This window comes from Xenopus laevis, chromosome 6S (assembly GCF_017654675.1).
Source record: "Xenopus laevis strain J_2021 chromosome 6S, Xenopus_laevis_v10.1, whole genome shotgun sequence".
NCBI lineage: Eukaryota > Metazoa > Chordata > Amphibia > Anura > Pipidae > Xenopus > Xenopus laevis.
This window is the reverse complement of record NC_054382.1, coordinates 114,080,443-114,105,688: the sequence shown is the minus strand read 5'-3', so window position 1 is coordinate 114,105,688 and position 25,246 is coordinate 114,080,443. Positions and strand designations below refer to the sequence as shown.

At 41.0% G+C, this 25,246-nt stretch overlaps 1 protein-coding gene across 1 annotated transcript in view; it reads left to right on the top strand.

Annotated features, from left to right (window-relative positions):
• The window catches only part of rnf19a.S (ring finger protein 19A, RBR E3 ubiquitin protein ligase S homeolog), a 67,375-nt gene that overhangs the window by 34,906 nt on the left and 7,223 nt on the right, over positions 1-25,246 (top strand). Inside the window, exons 2-7 of the mRNA XM_018223870.2 lie at positions 4,064-4,834; positions 14,329-14,537; positions 18,131-18,275; positions 20,525-20,687; positions 22,664-22,778; positions 22,871-23,032. Coding sequence (XP_018079359.1) covers positions 4,242-4,834; positions 14,329-14,537; positions 18,131-18,275; positions 20,525-20,687; positions 22,664-22,778; positions 22,871-23,032 — 1,387 coding nt within the window. The 5' untranslated portion in view covers positions 4,064-4,241. The remainder of the gene's footprint in view (positions 1-4,063; positions 4,835-14,328; positions 14,538-18,130; positions 18,276-20,524; positions 20,688-22,663; positions 22,779-22,870; positions 23,033-25,246) is intronic.

Below are 25,246 nucleotides of genomic sequence, written 5' to 3'. Positions count from 1 at the left end.
CTTCAGCTTCCTGAAACTGTGCCAGTGAATCTTGTGAGGAATGAGTTCTGTGAAATGCCGGCCGGAAAAACGTTCATTTTCTCTTGCTGTCCGATCAGTGTTGCAGCCGGTGCTGCTTATTCCTAGGAAATCGGATTAGCTTTACGGGCGGAAGGCTTCGATGCGAGTGTCGTTTATTCCTAGGAAAAAAGGGGTTAGCTAGATACCCAGACTGAAATGCTGGAAGTAGCATACAGGTATGGGACCTGTTATCCTGAATGCTTGGCATCTGGGGTTTTCCAGAAAACTATATGGATCTTCATACCATAAGTCTAGAAAATCATGTAGACATTAAATAAACCCAATAGACTGGTTTTGCCTCCAATAAGGATTAAATATATTTTAGTTTGGATCAAGTACAGGCTACTGTTTTATTACTACAGCGAAAAAGGACATCCGTTTTAAAAATTGGGATTAATTTATTATAATGGAGTCTATGGTAGACGGCCTTTCAGAACTTTCTGGATGACGGGTTCCCGGATAACGAATCCCATACCTGTATAAACAATCCTTTAACAGAAGCAGGCAAGCTCTACACTTTGGTCCTGTAAGTGAACTTTTACCTTTCATGTACTTCCCTGTGTTCATGGCCATAAGAAGTTTGTGATAACAGAGACTTAAATTGATGCTACCCCCTGAGTATAGGGTTTCTTGCCCTTTTGCTTTCTAAGGGGCACAGCTTATTGTGGGTATTTTGTTACCCAAGTGGCTGCCAGGGTTCCCAGCTCCCCCCTTTGATACTCTGCTAGTTTCTCCCCATGGTAGGCGCCATATTGTTATGAAATTTTGGTTTACGTTGTCTATAGGAAGTGATGATCTTTCATGAATACACAGAGGTACATTTTTTTTCTGTTCTACCCTGCTAGAAATTAAATCCTGCTGATAAACGTAATGGGGTCAATTTTCTCTCTGAGTCAAAGTATCTTATTCCTGTTACTGTAATGTGCAGAACAGACAGACTGAGCTCTTCTGTGACAGTTAAAGGGTGGTTCACCTTTCAAATAACTTTTCGTATGATGTAGTGAGTGATATTCAGACTTTAATTTTTTATTATTTAAAGTTTTTGAGTTATTAAGCTTTTTATTCAGCAGCTCTCCAGTTTCCATTTTAAGAAATGTGGTAGCTAGCGTCCAAATTACCCTAGCAACCATGCACTGATGAAAGACGAGTAATAAAAATTAACAATACATTTGTAGCCTTACAGAGCAATTGCTTTTTAGAAGGGGTCAGTGACACCCATTTGAAAGCTGCAAAGAGTCAGAAGAAAAAGGCAAATAATTATAAAACGATAAAAAAAAAATGAAAACCAATTGAAAAGTTGCTTAGAATTGGGCATTCAAAACACATCAGTTAATAGTGCTACTCCAGCAGACTTCTGCACTGATATTCAATTCTCAAAAGAACAAACAGATTTTTTATATTCAATTTTGACATCTGACATGGGGCTAGACATATTGTCAGTTTCCCAGCTGTCCCAGTCATGTGACTTGTGCCAGCACTTTAGGATGGAACTACTTTCTGGCAGGCTGTTATTTCTCCTACTTAATGTAACTGAATCAGTCTCAGTGGGACTTGGCTTTTACTATTGAGTGTTGTTTTTAGATATCACAGGGAGCTGTTATCTTGTGTTATGGAGCTGCTATCTGGTTACCTTCCCATTGGTCTGTTGGTAGGCTACTGGAGGGGGGAAAGGGAGGGGGCTGATATCACTCCAACTTGCAGTAAAGAGTGACTAAAGTTTATCAGAGCACAAGTCACATGACTGGGGGCAGTTGTCTAGCCCCATGTCAGATTTCGAAATTAATTATAAAAAAATCTGTTTGCTCTTTTGAAAAATGGATTTCAGTGCAGAATTCTGCTGGAACAGCACTATTAACTGATGCGTTTTTGAAAAAAACATGTTTTCCCAAGGCAGTATCCCTTTAAAGGTGAACCACCCCTTTAAGTGCATAACATGTTTCTAGCAGTGGCTGCTGCTAACTGATTTTCTCTCGAAGCAATAGCAAAAATCTGCCCATTTCCTTACCAGTTACTGGAAGGCACTCGCACGTTATTTTGAAAGGAACTAGAATTTCCATAACTTGCTTCCTCCTACTTTGAGATAATTCACAGCCGAGAAATTCACCTTCATAATAGGAAATGCTGGTTGTATGTCATTTACCTCCAATGTAATAAGAATCTAGAGAAACTCCAAAGCATGAATCGCAGGCACCGCACTCGCACTGAACTTTGGAGCTTAAGGGAGAGTTGATGCTTGGCAGCCAGGGAGAAGCTCCAAGTCCATAGAAAACCTTTGATTGATTAGTATGGAATCACTGGCATTTCCACAGCAGATTATTGTGAGCAGTCCAGCATATTGTAAGACTGTGTGTGTAATAGCCTGTATTTTATATGGCTTGTGCTGAAGGTCTTTCATTTTAGAGGCTGCAGAAATTCCATGTTGAGTCTCAATAAATCCACCGGGAACATTTTGTTTCTCTAACACTATCAGCAGTCACAAACTTTGCCTTGCATTCTTTTCCACATGTACTCAACCTTGGCCGCTCTATGTCCATACAGCCTTGAGACGTTTAAAGGAGAAGGAAAGGCTAAAACGAAAGGTGGCCATACACAGAGAGATCCGTTTGTTTGGCGATGTTGCCAAACGAGCGGATCTCAGATCCTAGGGAACAGGCGGTCGGATCGCGGGACCGCATCAACGAACAGATGCGGCCGCAATCCGACGGGAAAGTTGTCCAGATCTCGATCAGGGAAGCCCGTCGGGGGCCCCCATACACGGGCCAATAAGCTGCCGACTTCGTCTGTCGGCAGCTTTTATCGGCCCGTGTATGGCCACCTTAAGTAAGCTTTATCAGAAAAGTCTATAAAAATATACCAGTAAACCCTCAAAGTAATGCTGCTCTGAGTCCTCTGTCAAAAAAAACACAGCATTTCTTTCCTTCTATTGTGTACACATGGGCTTCTGTATCAGACTTCCTTCTTTGAGCTTAAACCTCCTGGGCTTGGGCTTGAGCATGCTCAGTTTGCTCCTCTCTCCCTCCCTCATCCCCTCCCTGTTGTAATCTGAGCCCAGAGCTATAAGTGAGCAGGGAGAGACTCAGACAGGAAGTGATGTCACACCAAGCTAATATGGCAGCTGCTATCCTAAACAAACAGCTTCTAGAGCTGTTTACTCAGGTATGGTAAAGCATTCTGCAGAATAAATATAGTGTTATAGCTTGCACTATTGTTGCTAATCTATTGACAATAAATTGCTTCGGTAGCTTTTCTTCTCCTTTAAAGGCCTACAATTGGTGGTTACATTGGCAACACTGCCCCTCTGATAGGACTATGATTTTGTTTACTGTACTATTTAATAACGCTGAGAGCTGTCTGTCTGCTATCGAACTAATCACCTCTATAAATAAGCAACTTGGTCCCAGGGCCACGCACTATACCTACAGAACAGTACTGGCGAGTCAGAACCTATTGCTCATTAACTCACTGATCCACTGTCTGACACTATTGCTTCAGTGGAGGTCACCTGTCTGGAACAACCACCTGGCTCTAAACAGTCAGGACTATAAAACACCTGTATGTATGTGTGATCCCTTTTACACTGACAGTGCTGCTGCTAGGGTATGGCAGCTTTAGGAGGATTTGCTGCTTTTATTACCGTCTTTTTTGTTTCTCTCTTACTAGGCAATATGCTGTAAGGGGATCCATTATCCGGAAACCCTTTATCTAGAAAGCTCCGAATTACTGAAATGCCGTCTCCCATAGACTCCATTTTATCCAAATCCAACTTGCAGTACAGCAGTTAAGAGTGACTAAAGTTTTTCAGAGCACATGACTGGGGGCAGCTGGGAAACTGACAATATGTCTAGCCCCATGTCAGATTTCAAAATTAAATATAAAAAAATGTGTTTGCTCTTTAGAGAAACGGATTTCAGGGCAGAATTCTGCTGGAGCAGCACAATTAACTGTTGCGCTTTGAAAAACCCATGACAGTATCCCTTTAACTCACTTTTCTCTTTACTTTCAGGTTTACGTTGGAGGACCAAATTGCCATAAACACTTCGCCCGACTGAAAGTAGACTTTTATTATTTTTTATTTTTTCTCCTGTGAGTGGGTTCAAGCCTCACTGTGAACCAAAGCTCACGTTTTAATGATGATTTGTGCCATGCACATACCTGAATGAAACCGCAGCGGCTTAGAAGACATGAGTTTGCATTGCCAGATGGGTTCAGATCGGGACCTACAGTCGTCGACTTCGTCGGTCAGCCTTCCTCCTGTGAAAAAGGCGCCAAAGAAAAGGCGCATGCCATGGGGATCTATATTCCGAAAGAAAAAGGACCCAAAACGCAAATCCAGGGATCTCAGTGTTGGCGTTGATGGGATTGCGAGCATAGAGAGCATTCATTCAGAGATGTGCACGGACAAAAACAACATATTTGCTCCTGCTACTGTTTTGAACTCTCCTGACAATGGAGTGGTTGCCTGTGCAAGTAAACAGAATGGAGACTTTATAGAGTGTCCCCTGTGCCTTTTACGGTACTCGAAGGACAAGTTCCCTGAAATAATGACCTGCCATCACAGGTCCTGTGCAGACTGCTTGCGCCAGTACTTGAGGATAGAAATCTCAGAAAGCAGAGTCAATATCTGTTGCCCGGAATGCTCCGAGCGCTTTAACCCGTATGACATCCGCTTAATACTAAACGATGATGCTCTGATGGAGAAGTATGAGGAGTTCATGCTCAGGAGGTGGCTCGTTGCAGATCCCGATTGCAGGTGGTGTCCAGCTCCAGACTGCGGGTAAGTGGCGCCTGCCTTGTTGCAGGTATCATATTCATCATTAATCATCATTATCCACTCAGGGAGGTAAGTAGAAGTATGTCTATGAGTCCTAACAGACCGCATGTGCCACAGGGGAAATGTCTACAAACAGACATGATAGACTATATAGGCAAGCTCTTAAAGGGTGGTTCACCTTCAAACAACTAGTTGGTTTCAGATAGATCACCAGAAATAACGACTTTTTCCAATGACTTTCTATTATCTATGTGTCACAGTTTTTCTAATATAAGTGTAATTTTTCCTGGGGATTGGGGGGTCGCCGACCCTGTAATCTGTTCTAAATGGATACATTTAGTTGATACATTTTTTATCTTTGTCCCTGCTGAGCAGAATCTCTGGGTTTCATTAAAGGCAGCTGTTAGAATTGATACAATAGTTGCTAATATTCCAGAGATGCTGCTGAGAAATGTATCAACTAAATGTTGCAAAATTGTAACAGTTCAGAGTCTGCACCTGAATTACTGAGCTGCCAGACTCAAACACCAGAGACACGAACATTCAACTTTAACCTTAGATTTTGGAAAAACATGAAAAAAGAAATAATGGAAAGTAATTGAAAAATAGTCTTTATTTCTGGGAAACAACTGAATTGAAAAAAGTGGTTGGAAGGTGAATAAAATCTGGGAAAATACATAGGCTGTGCAGTGTAGTTAGGCAGAAATGTAAAACTCCCATAAACTCCCATGAACTCAAAATTCAACCAATCGAAATGTATTATAAAAATCTAATTTTTTCAACTCGGGTGAATAGGATCGACCCAAAAACTCGGATCAAATTCGATTGGTATTTTAAAAACTCGATTAGTTTTTTCTCTGGAAAAAAAAAATAAAAGTCGAATGTCAGGAAGGCTGCAAACAACTCCAAATTGATCCCTAGACGTCTCCCGTTGACTTTAACAGCAATTCGGCAAAAAATCTCGAAAATCGAATTTGAATAACTCCCTAGTCGAATTTGACAGTTGACCATAAAAAAAACTCGAAAGTTTGAATTTTCAATTCGACCCTTGATAAATCTGCCCCTGAATGTCTAATATAATAGCCAGAACACTACTTCCTCTCTGTTGGTTACCAGTCAGTAAACAAATAGTGACTTGAGGGGGGGGCACATGGGTCTAACTGTTTGCTTTTGAATCTCACCATAAGGGCAGAGACACACATGGAGATTTGGGGAGATTAGTCGCCCGGCGACAAATTGCCTCTTCTTCAGGTGACTAATCTCCCCAAACTGCCTTCCCGCCAGCTAGAATCTAAATCACCGACGGGATGGAACTCGGAGCACTTTGTTTTCCGAAGTCACCCGAAGCTGTCTCACGGGGAAACTTCGGGCGACTTCGGAAAACAAATTGATCCGAGTGCCAATGCCGCTGGCGATTTACATTCTGGCCAGTGGGAAGGCAGTTCAGGGAGATTAGTCGCCTGAAGAAGAGGTGATTTGCCACTGGGCGACTAAATCTCCACGTGTGTCTCTGTCCTTATGCTAAAGATCAATTGCAAACTTACTGAACAGTTATATCCCATGTGGCCCCTGTTGAAGTCACTGACTAACTCAGAGTTAGAGAGCTGAAAAGCAGGAAGTAGTGTTCTGTTATGTTACACATCCAGTCACTCCAGCCTTTACACATTACATTTTTGGCTAACTAGCTGATTACCGTATATATATTTTATACAGTCTATTTGCCCAGTATTTTTATACTCAACTGTTCCTTTAAAGGTAGTCCTTTATATAGGGAATAAAGTACAGTAAACCGTGTGTGTGTGTGTGTGTGTGTGTGTGTGTGTGTGTGTGTGTGTGTGTGTGTGTGTGTGTGTGTGCAGTATGCAGAGGGAGCCCTGGGTGGAACTCATCGTTAAGGCAGGTAATAATTTAAGAAGTTCCTTACAACCATGGGCTCTGTGCTTTGCACCTTGCACTTCATTCAGTGGAGCAAAACAAACTGATACACGAACTTACAGTAGATACAACATACAGGTTGTTAGTAAATGAGTCACTGAGTCCAAAGGCCACAAACGGAACAGAAATTTAAAGTGGTGGTGGTTGGAGCAGGGTTGGAGAACGGATGAAGCCAGTGCCTCGCTGCTTAAAGTAGGGATGCACCGAATACAGGGTTTGGTTCTGGACTTGGCCAGGATTGGGCCTTATAAAGCAGGATTCAGATTCGGCCGAATCCTTCTGCCCGGCCGAACCAAATTAGAATCCTAATTTGCCTACGCAAAAGCATGTGACTTTTTGTCACAAAACAAGGAAGTAAGAAATGTTTTCCCCTTCACACCCCTAATTTGCATATGCAAATTAGGATTTGGTTCAGTATTTGGCCGAATCCTTCTGCCTGGCCGAACCGAATTAGAATCCTAATTTGTTTACGCAAATTAGGGACGGGGAGTGAAATCATGCAACTTTTTGTCACAAAACAAGGAAGTAAGAAATGTTTTCCCCTTCACACCCCTAATTTGCATATGCAAATTAGGATTTGGTTCGGTATTCGGACAAATTTTTCGTGAAGGATTCAGGGGTTCGGCCAAAACCAAAATAGTGGATTCGGTATATCCCTAGCTTAAAGGCACATTTGTTGTGCGCAGGTCATCCGAAGTTTTCTGATGTGGCCAGAAGTAATGTTAAAATAACATGTAAGGGCTGTGCTTGCAAGATGTGCATGTCACTGGATTGTAGCCAGCCCATTAACCTTGCTTTCCCCATAAAGCAAATGGCCATTATAAAAATGTAATACTTGGGCTGTAAGCGGCAAGAGGCAACCCAAAGCTTATCTGTGACACACTAATATGTGTTAAAAACACACAGCAAACTTTGGCTCCTTTAAAGTGGACCCGTCACCCAAAAAAATTATTCAAAATCCTATTTTATCACATTAGTCAAGCAAAATGAACTTTAATTACCCTATATAAATTATTTGAATCTTGTTTCCTTCAGAGTGGAAACTCATAATTATAGCAAGCAGGCAGGAGCCATTTTGTGGACACTGTTATTAAGACAAGCCTTCCATCATCTCAGAATATTGTTTCTGCGCCAGAATGGAGGACCTGAATTCCATCCCCATGTACTGGCTACACAATTAAATGGTGAAGAGAACGGGGGAATGTGGGGAGAGCAGTGACATCTAGGAAGTGCTGAATGGAAAGTGAAAGCAATTGTCTGCCCCGCCTCTATGCCTAGGCATAGAGGCGGGGCAGACAATATTTGATTGACAGCTGAGATTTTTAAATGAGTTTACAACAGCTATGAATGCTTTAATAAAAAATAGAAATTGGATTTCATGTTTAATTTGAAAAGGACTTTTATTATACAGATTTTTGTGTCTGGGTAACGGGTCCACTTTAAGGTTCAGGGCACTCGGGGTAGATTAGTTGCCCGGCAAAAAAAATCTCCTTCTTCAGGGCGACTAATATCCCCGAACTGCCTCCCCGCTTGTAAGGAAACTTCGGCGATTTCGGAAAATGAATCACGCCGCGTGCCAACCTGCTGGTGATTTAAATTTTAACCAGTGGAAGACAGAGGAGGCAATTCGGGGAGATTATTCCCCCCGAAGAAGAGGAGATTTGTCACTGGTTGACTAATCTCCCTGAATCTGCCTGTGTGCCCTGACTTTTAAGGGTAAATTTGCCCCTCAATGTGCAATATTAGCAGCCTCAACAGCAGTGCCACTAAAAGCAAATTCCCGGAATTATTTGTCAATGTGTTGATAGTCTGATAAGAACAGAGAAGTGCAGTTTCATGGCAGTTCCTCTCTGCCTTGGTTTTTATCATAATATGTGGACTAGTTCTTTAAATTGCCCCTCCTGCAGCCACAAGATAGTTGTGCCACGTGTACACTGGCAGACGCATGAAGTGATAAGTAGCTTCTATAATCCCAAATATGTAAGGCAAGTGTTCCCAGAAAAGGAAACCATTCCTGAATCCATTGGTTTTAAATCCAAAGAGTGTGAAGCAGGGCCGGTCAACTGAAGGTTCCATTTGCCACTACTGAATTTATGTGGCCCCCCAGACTGCTTCCTACACTTTCTTGCTTGATCGTACAACAGCAAAAAGTTTTTTGTTTTTTTTTAAAAACAATAAACTAAAAATGGTTTAAAGTTCATCCCAGAAAAGGAAACCATTTGTGAATCCATTGGTTAAACCTATGAGTGTGAAGCAGGGCCAGTCAACTGAAGGTTCCATGGGCCACTACTGCATTTATGTGGCCCCCCAGACTGCTGCCTAGACTTCCTTGCCTGAAAGTACAACAGCAAAAAGTTTTTTTTTCCCAAAAACAATAAACCAAAAATGGTTTAACGTTCAAATACATTTATTAGGACGTTACAGGTGAAGTCCTAACGCATTACGTGCCTGCTGGGGCACTTACTAATAGGCTTGATACAATTTTGATATAGTCCAGCACTTGAAGATGCAGTATTAAAACTTACTGGCCCTCCACTACATGTAAGAAGTAGGGTTTCCACCCGGCCCGTAAAAATGATGGTTGATCCCAATGCTATTAGTAGGGGAAAAATGCTAAATATAAAGGAAGGCCGGTATTTTCTTACCGTAAAAGGTGGCAACCCTAGTAAGAAGTTGAGCAAGTAGGGTGATATTATATAGAGCAAATGTTTGCACCGTTTAAAGATGGTTGGATAATAAATTGCATGCAAATTGGTACAGTGTGCACTTGCAAGGGAAGACGTGGCATGTGGGCAGGACACAGGAGTAAATATTTATATTGGCCTGACAATTGTCAAAGGAACAGTAACATCAAAAAACAAGCGTTTCAACGCAATAAAAATATAATGCAGTGTTGCCCTGCACTGGTAAAACTGGTGTGTTTGCTTCAGAAACACTACTACTACCAATTTGCCAGGAAAACAAAGGGGAGCTGCCTGCTTGGCCCTGCAAACATAGATAGATTGCACTGGGACCGACAAAGATTTTTTGACCTGGCCGATCAATTTCCTGACAGATGTCAGCCGAAAAATCGTAAGATGTACGATCATTCGAATCCCACTAACCGCACGATAATTTTGTAGGATTGGTCGGGTTCCCTAAAATCGGTCGTTCGGCAAGAAGAATCGTTGCGTCTATGGGGAGCTTCAGGGTCGGAGAGTGAATTTGTGTGATTTTTTGTCACAAAACAAGGAAGTAAAAAATGTTTCCCATTCCCCACCCCTAATTTGCATATTCAAATTAGGATTCGGATTTGGTTGGGTATTTGGACGAATCTTTCACGAAGGATTCAGGGGTTTGGCTGAATCCAAAATAGTGGATTGGGTGCATCCCTAATATGTTTTAGGGGCAGATTTATCAAGGGATGAATTTAGAATTTGAAAATCTTCGGAATTCAAAAAGACCAACCAAAACTAAATCAAAGGTTTTTTTTTTTTGGCTGAATAGGTCAGTTTTCGATCGAATAGCTTTGTTTTCAATCAAATTTGAATCCAAGTAATAGCACATTTGATTCGTACAATTCGAAGTTTTTCAACCAATTGACTCCAAATGGGTTCTATGGGGAGGTCCCCCATATTCTACAACAGCAATTCGGCAGGTTTTAGATGGTGAATGGTCGAAGTTGAATTTTTAAAGAGACAGTAAATGATAAATTTCGGAATTCTAATTTTTTTTCGAATTTGGACTATTCCCTAGTCAAAGTAAACAAAAATTAGCTTGAAATTTGAATTTTTTTTAAATTAGAATTTGCACTTCGACCTTTGATAAATCTGCCCCTTAATGTACCAGTCCTAGAGCATAAACACTTGCACTTTAGCACATGTAGTGAATCTAAGAACAGGAGAAATCCTCAACTTTAAATAAAAGCTTTTCTACAACTCTATTTCCCCCTGAGCCTGCAAACCACAGAGCTTTATTGCAACTGTCACTACTATTACAATGGGATATTCCTGTACAAGCCCCCAGTGTTCCCTGAAATGCTGTATTGTTATTAAAGCAGTGCATGCGGCCAGGCAAACACGTGTCTTATTTCAATCTTTTTTTTTTTTTTTGTGCTGAGCAAGGCCCTTAAAGTGCAAGTCCTCAGAGACATCAGTGGAATAGGCAGTTGTTATGTTGCTCCTATCCTAGTCCTGTCTCTTTTGCCATAATAACCCAGGAAGCTTGATGACTTTCATAGGGAGAAAATGCTATTGTTTCCCAGGGGCACATGTGATATTGAGAAGTACTAATAGTTGCTGAAATGAATGTACTTATCTGTATCCACACTATAAATGGCTGCCATTAGTATGACAAGATACTGTACAGTAGTGTAACTAGAGTGTGCCTGGCCCCCTGCAAAAGAATCTTCAGAGGGACCCAGTGCACTCCGATCCCCATCCTCCCGCCCACTCCTGTCCTGCCCCCGCCTCTGTCCCGCCCACTCATGTCCTGCCCCCACCTCTGTCCCGCCCACTCATGTCCTGCCCCCGCCTCTGTCCCGCCCACTCCTGTCCAACTTGTGTCCCCCTTCCTCGCCGCAGGTAAGAGAATGACTGGGGAGCAGGGATGTGTTTTTGTATTGGCTATAGAGGAAGCAGACACGTACACACATTACACACACACACACACACATTACACACACACACATTACACACACACACATTACACACACACACATTACACACACACACATTACACACACACACATTACACACACACACATTACACACACACACACACACACACACACACATTACACACACACACACACACACACACATTACACACACACACACACACATTACACACACACACACATTACACACACACACACACACACACATTACACACACACACACACACACATTACACACACACACACACACATTACACACACACACACACATTACACACACATTACACACACACACATTACACACACATTATACACACACACACACACACACACATATTATACACACACACACACACACACACACACACACATTATACACATTATATACATATACACAAGTTATATACACACACACGTTATATACACACACACACACACGTACTTTATATATACACACACACACACACACGTACGTTATATACACACACACACACGTACGTTATATACACACACACACACACACACGTACGTTATATACACACACACACACACGTACGTTATATACACACACACACACACGTACGTTATATACACACACACGTTATAAATACACACGTTATAAATACACACACCTTATATACACACCTTATATACACACACACACACGTATACACACACACGTTGTATACACACTTACACACACGCTATATACACACACAGTTATGTATATACACACTTACACACACGTTATATACACACACACACGTTATACAGTATACACACATTCCAAACCACAATGTATTCCTTCAGTATAAGAGTCACTCACCAGCACAAGAAGTACAAGAGCTTTGCTAGTCCATGTGACGTGTAGAAGAAGTGCTTAAAAAATGTGCAGTGGTGGGACTGATACCCTGAAATAATCTATGTCCCTATGGTGGAACTATAAACCTCATGGTTAAGATTAGAGTGCCAGCATATGGCACGTTCCTGCTCCCTCAACATTAAGTAGCAACATTGGACAGAGTTAATCTGATCATCTGATTCCTTTCTGTGGACTCTATTTCCCTATTCGCCTCTATGCCTGATGTCAGCAGTCACAACATTTGCCCAAAATGTTCTCTTGGTTCTCTTCCCCATAATGGGGACTATATGCTTTTGTATTAAGTATTAACTCTTGAATGCCAGGAGATTTTCTGAAATAGCTGCTTTGTGTAAATGGGGCTGAAATAAAGAGGATTTAAGAAATGACAGCAGGTTAAATAACATGCGGATGTGGGGCTGCTAGGGTAAGCCATGATTGCTAAATAACCACGGTTCGAAGGCAAATAAAAATGGAGGGTTGTATTTCTATTTACGGAAAACCCATGATATTTCAGCTCCTGGCACTAACACAATTTTCTCTTCATTTTGGAATATTTTCAATTTTGCAAGAATTTCATGTTAAAGGAGAAGGAAAGCTACAAGACAGTTTATTGCCAACAGATTAGCCACAATAGTGCAAGCTAGAACGCTATATTTATTCTGTGGAATGCTTTATCATACCTGAGTAATAAGCTCTAGACACTGTCTCTGTTTGTTTAGGATAGAGGCTGCCATATAAGCTTGGTGTGACATCACTTCCTGCCTGAGTCTCTCCCTGCTCACATACAGCTCTGAGCTCAGATGTCAGCAGAGATGGGAGGAGGGAGGGGGTGAGGAGCAAACTGAGCATGCTCAAGCCCAAGCCCTGGAGGTTTATACTGAAAACAGGAAGTCTGATACAGAAGTCCATGAGTACACAATAGAAGGAAAGAAATGTGGTGTTTCTTTACAGAGGACTCAGAGCAGCATCACTTTGAGGGTTTACTGGTGTATTTATATAGACCTTTCTGATAAAGCTTACTTAATTCTAGCCTTTCCTTCTCCTTTAAGGGAAAACTTTCCCATATTTTTGCCACTGGCAACAAAGACATTAAAGGAACAGTAACAAAAAATGAAAGTGTTTTAAAGGAATGACAATATAATGTAGTGTTGCCAGGAAAAACTGGTGTGTTTGCTTCAGAAACACAAAAACTATAGTTTATATAAATTAGCTGCTGTTTAGCCATGGGGGCAGCCATTCAAGCACAGGATACACAGTAGATAACAGAAACATTCTGAAGAAACTGTTTACTACAGAGCGTATCTGTTATGCTGTGTATCCTGAGCCTTTTTTCCACTTTCTCCTTTGAATGGCTGCCCCCATGGTTTCACAGCAGCTTGTTTATATAAACTATAGTAGTACTTATCTGTTACCTACTGTATACTGTGCTTGAATGGCTGCCCCTATGACTACACAGCAGCTTGTTTATATAAACTATAGTAGTGTTTCTGAAGCAAACACACCAGTTTTACCAGTGCAGGGCAACATTACATTATATTTTCTTTAATTTTAAACCACTTGAATCTTTTCGATGTTTCTGTTCCTTTGAGTGTTAGAAGCAGGCGAATTATCGACACTGTGTGGCCTGTAGAGATCAGCGAAGTTACAGTGTGGGGCCCGCGCCTGCGCATAGTTCTGCCCTTGTCTGACGTGTAAATCCAGTTCAGAGAGTTTCAGTAGAAACTGTGCAGCACGTCCCAGGGAACATCACATATGTCTGACTTTGTGAGGAAACCTCAGGGAGCCAATGGAATCCAGAAGCTGTAAATCTGCCTTGCGTGAATCTGTTTAGTTTTATAAATAAAGTAAGAGGATATAGGTGTGTGTGTGTGTGTGCAGTGAGCTATTGTGTTCACTTGTAGATGGAAGCTGCCATGCTGATTGCCAGTGCAGAGGCTGTTCTCTGTGACATACAGAGAATGTATTATGCTCACTGTATGTTCTTTCATGTGCTGTCTTGAGTTCCTGCATACCAGTACCAATGACTCTCCTCCTCATTCCCAGGTTTGCTGTGATTGCTTTTGGTTGTGCCAGCTGCCCAAAGTTAACCTGCGGCCGAGAAGGTTGTGGGACAGAGTTCTGCTATCACTGCAAACAGATCTGGCATCCAAACCAGACATGCGATGCTGCACGCCAAGAGCGAGCCCAGAGCTTGCGACTGAGAACAATCCGCTCTTCTTCGATCAGTTACAGCCAGGAATCTGGAGCTGCAGGTATTGCCTCTGATAAACCCTGTGCATTAATCAGTGGAGCAGCTCCTTGCATTGCTAACTCCACCTGCAGCCTTTACACGCTGTAAGAAATCTCAATGATGGGCAGATCAATTTGCAACCTCCAGTGATAAGGCCAAATCGTAGAGCCAAATGATGCAGCTTATTATATTGGATTTAGTTACAAAGCGTTTGAGTCCACATACTGCTTTAAAGGGATACTGTCATGGAATTTTTTTTTTTCCTTCAAAACACATCAGGTAATGGTGCTGCTCCAGCAGAATTCTGCACTGAAATCCGTTTCTCAAAAGAGCAAACAGATTTTTTTAATATTTGAAATCTGACATGGGGCTAGACATATTATCAGTTTCCCAGCTGACCCCAGTCATGTGACTTGTGCTGTAATAAACTTCAGTCACTCTTAACTGCTCTACTGCAAGTTATCACCCCCCCCCCGAGCAGCCTAACATCAGAACAATGGGAAGGTAACCAGATAGCAGCTCCCTAACACAAGATAACAGCTGCCTGGTAGATACAAGAACATCACTCAATAGTAAAATCCAGGTCCCACTGAGACACATTCAGTTACAGTGAGTAGGAGAAACAACAGCTTGCCAGAAAGCAGTTCCATCCTAAAGTGCTGGCTCTTTCTGAAATCACATGACCAGGTAGGTGAGATGCACCCACACACCAATATTACAACTAAAATTACACTTGTTGGTTCAGAAATGAAATGTAATATAGTAGTGAATTATTTGCAGTGTAAACCGTGTAATTTAGAAATAAAAACGATATCACAAAAATCATGACAGAATCCCTTTAAAGGGATACTGTCATGGGAAAAAATTTTTTTTTCAAAACGCATCAGTTAATAGTGCTACTCCAGCAGAATTCTGCACTGAAATCCATTTCTCAAAAGAGCAAACAGATTTTTTTATATTCAATTTTGAAATCTGACATGGGGCTAGACATTTTGTCAATTTCCCAGCTGCCCCTGGTCATGTGACATGTGCCTTCACTTTAGGAGAGAAATGCTTTCTGGCAGGCTGCTGTTTTTCCATCTCAATGTAACTGAATGTGTCTCAGTGGGACATGGGTTTTTACTATTGAGTGTTGTTCTTAGATCTACCAGGCAGCTGTTATCTTGTGTTAGGGAGCTGTTATCTGGTTACCTTCCCATTGTTCTTTTGTTTGGCTGCTGGGGGGGGGGGAAAGGGAGGGGGTGATATCACTCCAACTTGCAGTACAGCAGTAAAGAGTGATTGAAATTTATCAGAGCACAAGTCACATGACTTGGGGCAGCTGGGAAATTGACAATATGTCTAGCCCCATGTCAGATTTCAAAATTAAATATAAAAAAATCTGTTTGCTCTTTTGAGAAATGGATTTCAGTGCAGAATTCTGCGGGAGCAGCACTATTAACTGATTCATTTTGAAAAAAACTTTTTTCCCCATGACAGTATCCCTTTAAGAATAAAACATGTAATTGTTGGACCCAGTCACACCCAGCTTGGCCAACCCCCATTTCATCCCATCGTAGCAGATTGACAGTCGGCAAGAAGAAAATCACACTGTCCGTGGTGCCATGTTAGAAGGACCCCAGAGTCTATATTATATAGGAGGCCACTTTACTAGGCTCTGGGACTTTTGCTTTCTCAGTTCCTTTTGCACATGGCTCCCCATTACCTTCAATTGATCAGGGCTGTCAGTAAAGAGATTGCATTTGAAGAAAAAAGTCTCAATGTAAAGCCAATAAATTTATGATCTCACCAGTAGTACGTGGCGTCTGGGTGCTCATGCCCCAGACCTACATGTTGAGGTGCAGGTATCCAACCAAATGAGAAAATGGCAGGCCCTCACATGATCCACAAACAGGCTTGTAAAAGAACTGAGAACTTTATTTTAGGCCACAAAGCAAGTTAACACATAGCCTTACGCATTTTTTGCCTTTAGGCACTTAATCGTAGGCTAATATAGTCAGTAGAGAGAGAGAAAATAGCGGGCACTCACATATCCCACAAACAGGCTTGTAAAAGAACTGAGAGCTTTATTTTAGGCAACAAAGTAAGTTAATACATAGCCCTACGCATTTCGTGCCTTTAGGCTCTTAATCATAGGCTAATATAGTCAGTAGAGAGAGAGAAAATAGCCGGCACTCACATATCCCACAAACAGGCTTGTAAAAGAACTGAGAACTTTATTTTAGGCCACAAAGTAAGTTAATACATAGCCTTATGCGTTCCGTGCCTTTAGGCACTTAATCATAGCCTAATATAGTCAGTAGAGAAAGAGAAAATAGCAGGCACTCGCATATCCCACAAACAGGATTCTAAAAGAACTGAGAACTGTATTTTAGGCCACAAAGTAAGTTAATACATAGCCCTACACATTTTGTGCCTTTAGGCACTTAATCATAGGCTAATATAGTCAGTAGAGAGAGAGAAAATAGCGGGCACTCACATATCCCACAAACAGGCTTGTAAAAGAACTGAGAACTTTATTTTAGGCCACAAAGTAAGTTAATACATAGCCTTATGCGTTCCGTGCCTTTAGGCACTTAATCATAGCCTAATATAGTCCATAAAGAGACGCCTTCTTTTTTGTAGGGATGCTGGCCAGTAGCCCAGTGTGCTAAGAGAAATTTGTAATGTGATACATCTGCCATTCTCAAGCACTTCCACTGACGTGAACCTGCAGTAAGAAACAGTAAGCCAGAACCTCTGCCATTGGATACAGATTGGCACATTATTCAGTAGTAATGCAGCATCTTCCTCCAGCTGGAGCTTTGTATTATTATTTTTCCATGTCCAGTATTTGCTGCCAGCCGCCATCTTTCTTGCCTGAAACATTGTCTATAGTCCCAACTGAGCAGTATTAATAACTCCATATTGATGATGATACCTAGGAACACATTGGGGGTCATTTATCAACACTGGGCAAATTTTCCTATGGCAGTAACCCATGGCAACCAATCAAATTGCTGCATTCATTGTTCTACTTGCAGCTGGCTTCAAAAAGCTAATCACTGATTGGTTGCCATAGGTAACTGCCCATGGGCAAATTTGCCCAGTGTTGATAAATGAGCCCCAATTGAGCAGATCTGCTGCTGTCTGTATGATCCTAGTGATGCCACTTACTAGGGGAGGTATATTTATCAAAGGTCAAATTTCGAATTCATGTGAGTTTTTAAAAACTCCCCTAAACTCCCATAAATTCGAAATTCAACCAATTGAAATTTATTTTAAAAAAAAATAGAATTTTTCAAACTCTGATTAATTAAATTGCCCCGAAAATTCGGATCAAAAACAAATTTGATTTCGAGATTTTTCTATGAAGAAAACTCGAATGTCAGGAAAGCTGCAAACAACTCCAAATTGATCCCTTGACGTCTCCCTTTGACTTCAATTTGAACAGTTGAATTTGAGTTCTTAAAGGGCCAGAGTGTGATTAATCTCAAAAACTGAATTTGAACTCTTTTAAAAACTCGAATGGAATTTGAATGACTCCCTAGTCGAATTTGACAGTTTTGACCATAAAAAAAAATTTTTTTATATAAATCTGCCCCCTAATGTTGTGTTCTTTGTGCCTGTGCCCAGCGGATGATATAAAGCCGTGCCCTCGCTGTGCTGCCTATATCATAAAGATGAACGACGGGAGCTGTAACCACATGACGTGCGCAGTGTGCGGCTGCGAGTTCTGCTGGCTCTGCATGAAGGAAATCTCAGACCTACATTATCTCAGGTAGGCAATTGATTGCACCTTGTATTCTTTTTCAGCTGCTCCCAGTGGGATTTGGCTCAGTAATCAGGACTGGCTGCTCTGTGCACAATCCTCTTTGCCTCATGAACAGGATTAATTACAGGGACAGTCTGTCCGTTGACTCATGTAAATCTCCTCCTTACGGCTCATTCACAAAAGCAACTCAGTCCGGAAAACTAATCTGATTGAATCACATTTACATTTCCCTATAATTCAGTCAGGAAAAGGGGATAACAGTGAAATATAAACATCAGCCAGTGGCGTGCAAGAACAAACCATACTCTGTTATTTTACTACAGGTATGGGATCCGTTATCCAGAAACCCGTTGTCCAGAATTTTCCCAATTACAGAAAGGCCGTTTCCCATAGACTTGATTAAAATCAAATAATGCAAATCTTTAAAAAATGATTTCCTTTTCCATATTGCGCAGTGCTGTATTGGAAGCAAAACCAGCCTATTGGGTTAATTTAATGTTTACTTGATTTTCTAGTAGATTTAAGGTATGAAGATCCAGATTACTTAAAGGGGTGGTTCACCATTTACCTAGCTCGAGTGAAGGATTAGAAGAAAAAAAAACGTTTAATTTCGAATGTTTTTTTTGGCTTCTTCGACCATCGAATTGGCTACTTCAACCTTCGACTGTGACTTCGAATCGAACGATTCAAACTAAAAATCGTTCGACTATGCGACCAGTCGATAGTCGAAGTACTGTCTCTTTAAAAAAAACTTCGACCCCCTACTTCACCACCTAAAACCTACCGAGGTGCCATGTTAGCCTATGGGGAAGGTCCCCATAGGCTTTCTAACAATTTTTAGGTCGAAGAAAAATCGTTTGATCGATGGATTAAAATCCTTTTCATTCGATCGAACTATTTGCGGTAAATCCTTCGACTTCGATATTCGAAGTCGAAAGATTTACATTCAGCAGTCGAATATAATTAATCGATATTCGACCCTATGTAAATCTGCCCCTTAGTATGTTATAGAATTGCTAACAACTTTTCAATTGGCCTTCATTATCTTTTTTTTGTTTTTTTTTTTTTAATTATTTGCCTTCTTCCGACTCTTTCCAGCTTTCAAATGGGGGTCACTGATCCCATGTAAAAAAACAAATGCTCTGCGAGGCTACACGTTAATTGTTATTGCTACTTTTTATTAATCATCTTTCTATTAAGCCCTCTCCTATGCATATTCCAGTCTCTTATTCAGATCAATGTATGATTGCTAGGGTAATTTGAGCCCTAGCAACCAGATGGCTGAAACTGCAAACTGAAGAGCTGCTGAATAAAAAGCTAAATAACTAAAAACCCACAAATAATAGAAAATAATAGAAAATGAAAACCAATTGAAAATGGTATTAGAATATCACCCTCTACATCATACTAAAAGTTAATTCAAAGGTGAACAACCCCTTTAACAATCCATTATCCGTTAAAAACCCCAGGTCCCGAGCATTCTGGATAACAGGTCCCATACCTGTATTATTCTGCAATTAGCCTGCAGGTTATGCATAATGTGTAGCACATAGAATATGTTCTCATTGGTTTAACAGTCCAACACCTCCTTGGCCTTTAATCTATTTATGCAAATAAGCTCTAAATGCTCATTTGGTCCCCTTCATCTTATTGGCTTTGATACTTGGGGCTCTGTGATAAATCAAAGAAATTTAATGGGGGTCCCCAAATAGTAAAGGTTGTTACTCACCTCATAAAGGAAGAGGCCCAGGTGCACCCCCTGAGCCCTCACCAAGAGGAGCGGATAAACCGAATATACTTTGGAGCAGGCACTCTAATGAAGGCAAACGTCCATCAGGCAGTTGAAGCAACAGTCTATTGTGTCCACAGCCTCACGTTTTGTGTTACAAGCACATAGAGGCACATTTATGAAAGGGGAGAATTTCGAATTCATTTGAGTTTTTAAAAACGCCCATGAATACGAAAATAGACCAGTCAAAATTTATTAAAAAAAAATCGAATTCCCTAAACTCGGGCGAATAGGATCGACCCAATAACTTGAATCAAATTCGACTTGAGTTTTAAAAACTTGATTCGAGTTTTTTCTCCGAAAAAAACTCCAATGTCAGGAAGGCTGCAAACAACTCCAAATTCCCAGGACGTCTCCCATTGACTAAAACAGCAATTCGGCAGGTTTCCAGTGGCAAATAGTCGAATAGTTGGTAGCCGCTTCTCTGACTTGTTATTGATTCTCACACTGTGTTGTGCTTTCTCAGCCCTTCCGGTTGCACATTTTGGGGGAAGAAGCCGTGGAGCAGAAAGAAAAAGATCCTGTGGCAACTTGGAACCCTGGTGGGGGCACCGGTGGGCATTGCGCTGATCGCTGGAATTGCCATTCCGGCCATGATAATTGGCATCCCTGTATATGTGGGGCGAAAGGTTAGTCATCGACTGTGTTACATTTATTACTTACAAAAGGTACAGAAGCAGGAACAGGCAGTCTGGCTGCTTAGGGGTTTTTATTGGCTCTTTATCTCTAACATTGGTGCAAAATACAACTGTTTCAAGGCACAAACAGGAAGTGAGGTCGTTTTACAATCCCTCCCACTAACCGTGACCAAATCCCAATGTATGCTGGTCCAAATATTAGGGATGCACCGAATCCAGGATTCGGCCTTTTTCAGCAGGGTTCGTATTCAGCCGTATCCTTGTGCGTGGGCGAACCGAATCCTAATTTGCATAAATTATTTTTCCACTTTTTCCTTTCCCGTCTCTAATTTGAATATGCAAATTCGGTTTGGTATTTGGCCGAATATTTCATGAAGGATTCGGGGTTTCGGCCGAATCCCAGATAGTAGATTCGGTGCATCCCTACCAAATATACATAAAACGTATATTCCATCAATCACTGTAAATTAATTTCCAATATTTAGAAACTGCCTGAAAACAAACCAGGCCATTAAGTATTATACAGTATAAATGACTACGGAATAAGTTGCCCAGGTTACTCTTACCATAGCCGTTTTCTATAAATAGCGATTTCCGCCATTCTGTTAAATTTATATTTGTCCTGACAAAGGGTAAAACCTGGAAAGTGGATGATTACCAATGGGATTAGCTGGGCAGTGCTGCCTGTGTATTCCCAACTCATTACTGACCAGACCATTTTCTCACATGGGGAAATGGATGGCGGAATGGCCCATGTCAGTTTTGAGTGGCTAATGACCCCTGGCAGATAATCCACTCCTGTACCAATGCTTAAAGGAATTGCAACACCAAAAAATTTAAGTGTTTTAAAGTAATACAAATATAATGCAGTGTTGCCCTGCACTGTTAAAACTGATGTTTGCTTCAAAAACACTACTATAGTTTATAAAATAAGCTGCTGTGTAGCAATGGGGGCAGCCATTCAAAGGAGAAAAGGCTCAGGTTACTCAGCAGATAGCAGATAAACTCTGTAGAACATAATGGTGTTATCTGTTAGCCACTATTATCCTGTGCCATATAGCCTATTTTCAATTTCCCCCATTGCTACAGAGAAGCTTGTTTATATGAACTATAGTAGTGTTTCTGAAGCAAACACATCAGTTTTACCAGTGCAGAGCGACACTACGTGATATTCTCATTACTTTAAAACACTCTCATTTTCTGGTGTTACTGTTCCTTTAAACAGATGAGATAGTCTGGCCATAATAACTGGGATACAGTGCCATTCTGCTTACACTGGAATGATTTGCACCGGGGTTGTGGTTTGCCGAAGGCAATCGCCACCTATTGGAATCCTTCTGCCTTACTGTGCTACTCCTTGTGGCACCATTAATGGGGTGGTTCACCTTTACGTTAAAGGAACAGTAACGTAAAAAAATACGTTTTTTAAAGTAATGAAAATAGAATGCAGTGTTGCCCTGCACTGGTAAAACTGCTGTGTTTGCTTCAGAAATGGGGGCAGCCATTCAAAGGAGAATGAGGATAGCAAATAAGCTCTGTCTGTCTAATGGTGTTATCTGTTATCCATCAGTTAACCTGTGCCACATAGTCTTTTTTCAATTTCCACCATTGCTACACAGCAGCTTGTTTATATGAACTATAGTAGTGTTTCTGAAGCAAACACAGCCGTTTTACCAGTGCAGGGCAACACTACATTATATTTTTATTACTTTAAAGCACTTTCATTTTTTGTTGTCACTGTTCCTTTAACTTTTAGTATTTTATAGAATGGCCCATTCTAAGCAACTTTTTCAATTGGTGTTCATTTTGCAAACTGGAGAGTTGCTGAATAAAAAGCTAAATAACTCAGAATCCACAACTAATATAAAATGAAAACCAATTACAAATTGGCTCAGAATGTCACTCTCTGCATCATATTAAAGTTAATTTAAAGGTGAACAACCTCTTTAAAGACCTTTTTTTCATAGATTCACAATCGTTATGAAGGCAAAGACATTTCCAAGCACAAGAGGAATCTGGCCATTGCAGGCGGTGTTACCTTGTCTGTTATTGTGTCTCCAGTTGTAGCAGCGGTAACTGTCGGTAAGTCTATTCTCCAGGCAATAATTACACCCAATCACAGCTGCAGATCAAACACCCAAACATCCACTTATAATCCATTCTTCTGCTTCCAGGTATTGGTGTTCCAATTATGTTGGCCTATGTCTATGGAGTGGTCCCCATATCTCTCTGCCGAAGTGGGGGCTGTGGAGTTTCAGCCGGCAATGGCAAAGGAGTCCGGATTGAATTCGATGATGAGAATGATATCAATGTTGGTGGAGCCAATACTGCTACAGGTGAGAGGGGCTCACAGTCTATTATTGCTGATAGGAAAACATGGAGTGTTGTATGTTGTGAGTAACTACAGGTATGGGATCCATTATCAGGAAACCCATAATCAAGGCAGCTCTGAATTACGGAAAGGCTGTCTCCCATTTTATCGAAATAATCCAAATTTTTCAAAATATTTTCCTTTTTTTCTGTAATAATAAAACGGTAGCTTGTACTTGATCCCAACTAAGATAGACTTAAAATGTTCCAAATACTATTTTATCATGTTAGTCAAGCAAAATGAACTTTAATTACACTGTATAAATGATTTGAATGGTGTTTCCTTCAGTCTGGGAATTCATAATTATAGCAAGCAGGCAGGAGCCATTTTGTGGACACTGTTATTAAAGGGGTGGTTCACCTTCAGGTTCACTTTTACTATGTTATAGATTGACCAATTCTAAGCAACTTTTCAATTGGTCTTCATTATTTATTTATTTATTATAGTTTTTTAATTATTTGCCTTCTTCTCCTGACTCTTTCTAGCTTTCAGAAGGGAGTGAGTGACCCCCATCTAAAACAAATCCTCTTTAAAGTTACACATTTATTGTTACTGCTTTTTATGCACCGAATCCACTATAATCTGGCCAAACCCCCGAATCCTTCACGTAAGATTCGACTGAATACCGATCCGAATCCTAATTTGCATATGCAAATTGGGGTGAGAAAGGGATAACATTTTTTGCTTCCTAGTTTTGTGACAAAAAGTCAAGTGATTTCCTTTCCCACCCCTAATTTGCATTTGCAAATTCGGATTCGGTTCAGCTGGGCACAAGGATTTGGCCAGATCTGAATCCTGCTGAAAAAGGCCGAATCCCGAACCGAATCCTGGATTCGGAGCATCCCTAATATTGAGGAGAAAAAAAACAGTGCAGATTTGGTCAGAGTAATTTACAGAAAATATTGCGATAAATTCGGACTTTGATAAATGGGCCTCTTAAGGTATGAAGATCCAAATTACATAAATATCCATTATCCGGAAAACCCCAGGTCCCGAGCATTCTGGATAACAGGTCCCATACCTGTACTGGAAAATGTGGAGCAATAGCTGCTACTAGAGGAAGATGGGAGCTTTAGTTCATCAGTAGAAGCTTTCTGGGAATAATGAGCTGAGAGAGCCCATGATATTTGCTTTATGTGTTAGATTTGTGTGGGATGATGGAGGCCCCCCGCACTGCAGGGATCAGATGGGCTGCTTGAGAAAGAAGTGTTCCATATAAGGAGCAATTACCCAGCAGACTCGTCTGTTAATGCTAAAGGGAAAAGCTTTTATATCTGGGCACGTTGACAAATTATATCTAACCCCCAAAAATGCTGAAATCTGCAGTGTCCGCAGGACTCACATCTGTCTGAACTGATTGGGTTAATAGGAACACTTTATACCAAATCGTAACTGGGCGAGGGCCGCATTGAGTCTTTATAGGCCTGCAGTAGGATTAGATTGTCAGCCTGAGGGTCAAATGATTGGCTGCATTTCCACATGCTGAGTTAATCAGTGTGAATGTGCAGCTATAATGTTTCAGACCAATACAAGTATCCGCTTGTGTCTATTATTCTATTCTGTTTCCATATAGACGTGTTGCCTTGTCCTGCACTGTGTGTTTATTCCTTTGTCTGGAAACTCAACGTACAGGACATGTTGCTCAAGCTTCCCAGGCCCATAGTCTCTGCCAAATGCAGATTTTCCTCTGGTAATTTCCTGATGTGAAACCCCAGGCTGGCCCAGTACAGTCTGTAAAATAACTTGTTTGTTTAACCCTTTTCTGTCCCAAATACGGATGGGTTTTACTCCCAGGTTACTCAGTGTTCCTTAAAGGGGAACTATCGCCAAAATGAAAATGTAATATAAGCTCCCTCATACTGACATAAGAAACTTTCTAAATACAATCAATTAAATATTCTGCGTTTCTGAAATAATCAATTTTAGCTTCACTGTCCCTCTCTCAGCATCTGTTTCTCTTCATTCTGTCTTCATGCAGCAGTTGGGTATCAGATATTCATTGACAGTTAGATCCAATATATCTTATTGGGGGGCTCCGTTCCTAGCAGATGAATTAGAGCTCACTCAAATAACTGATTCCAGTACAAACAAAATGTAACAAAATAACTGCCTTTTGCACAAATCCTGCATGTAGAGAGACATGATGTCTGGTGAGTTTAATAGAGTGAACTCTAATACA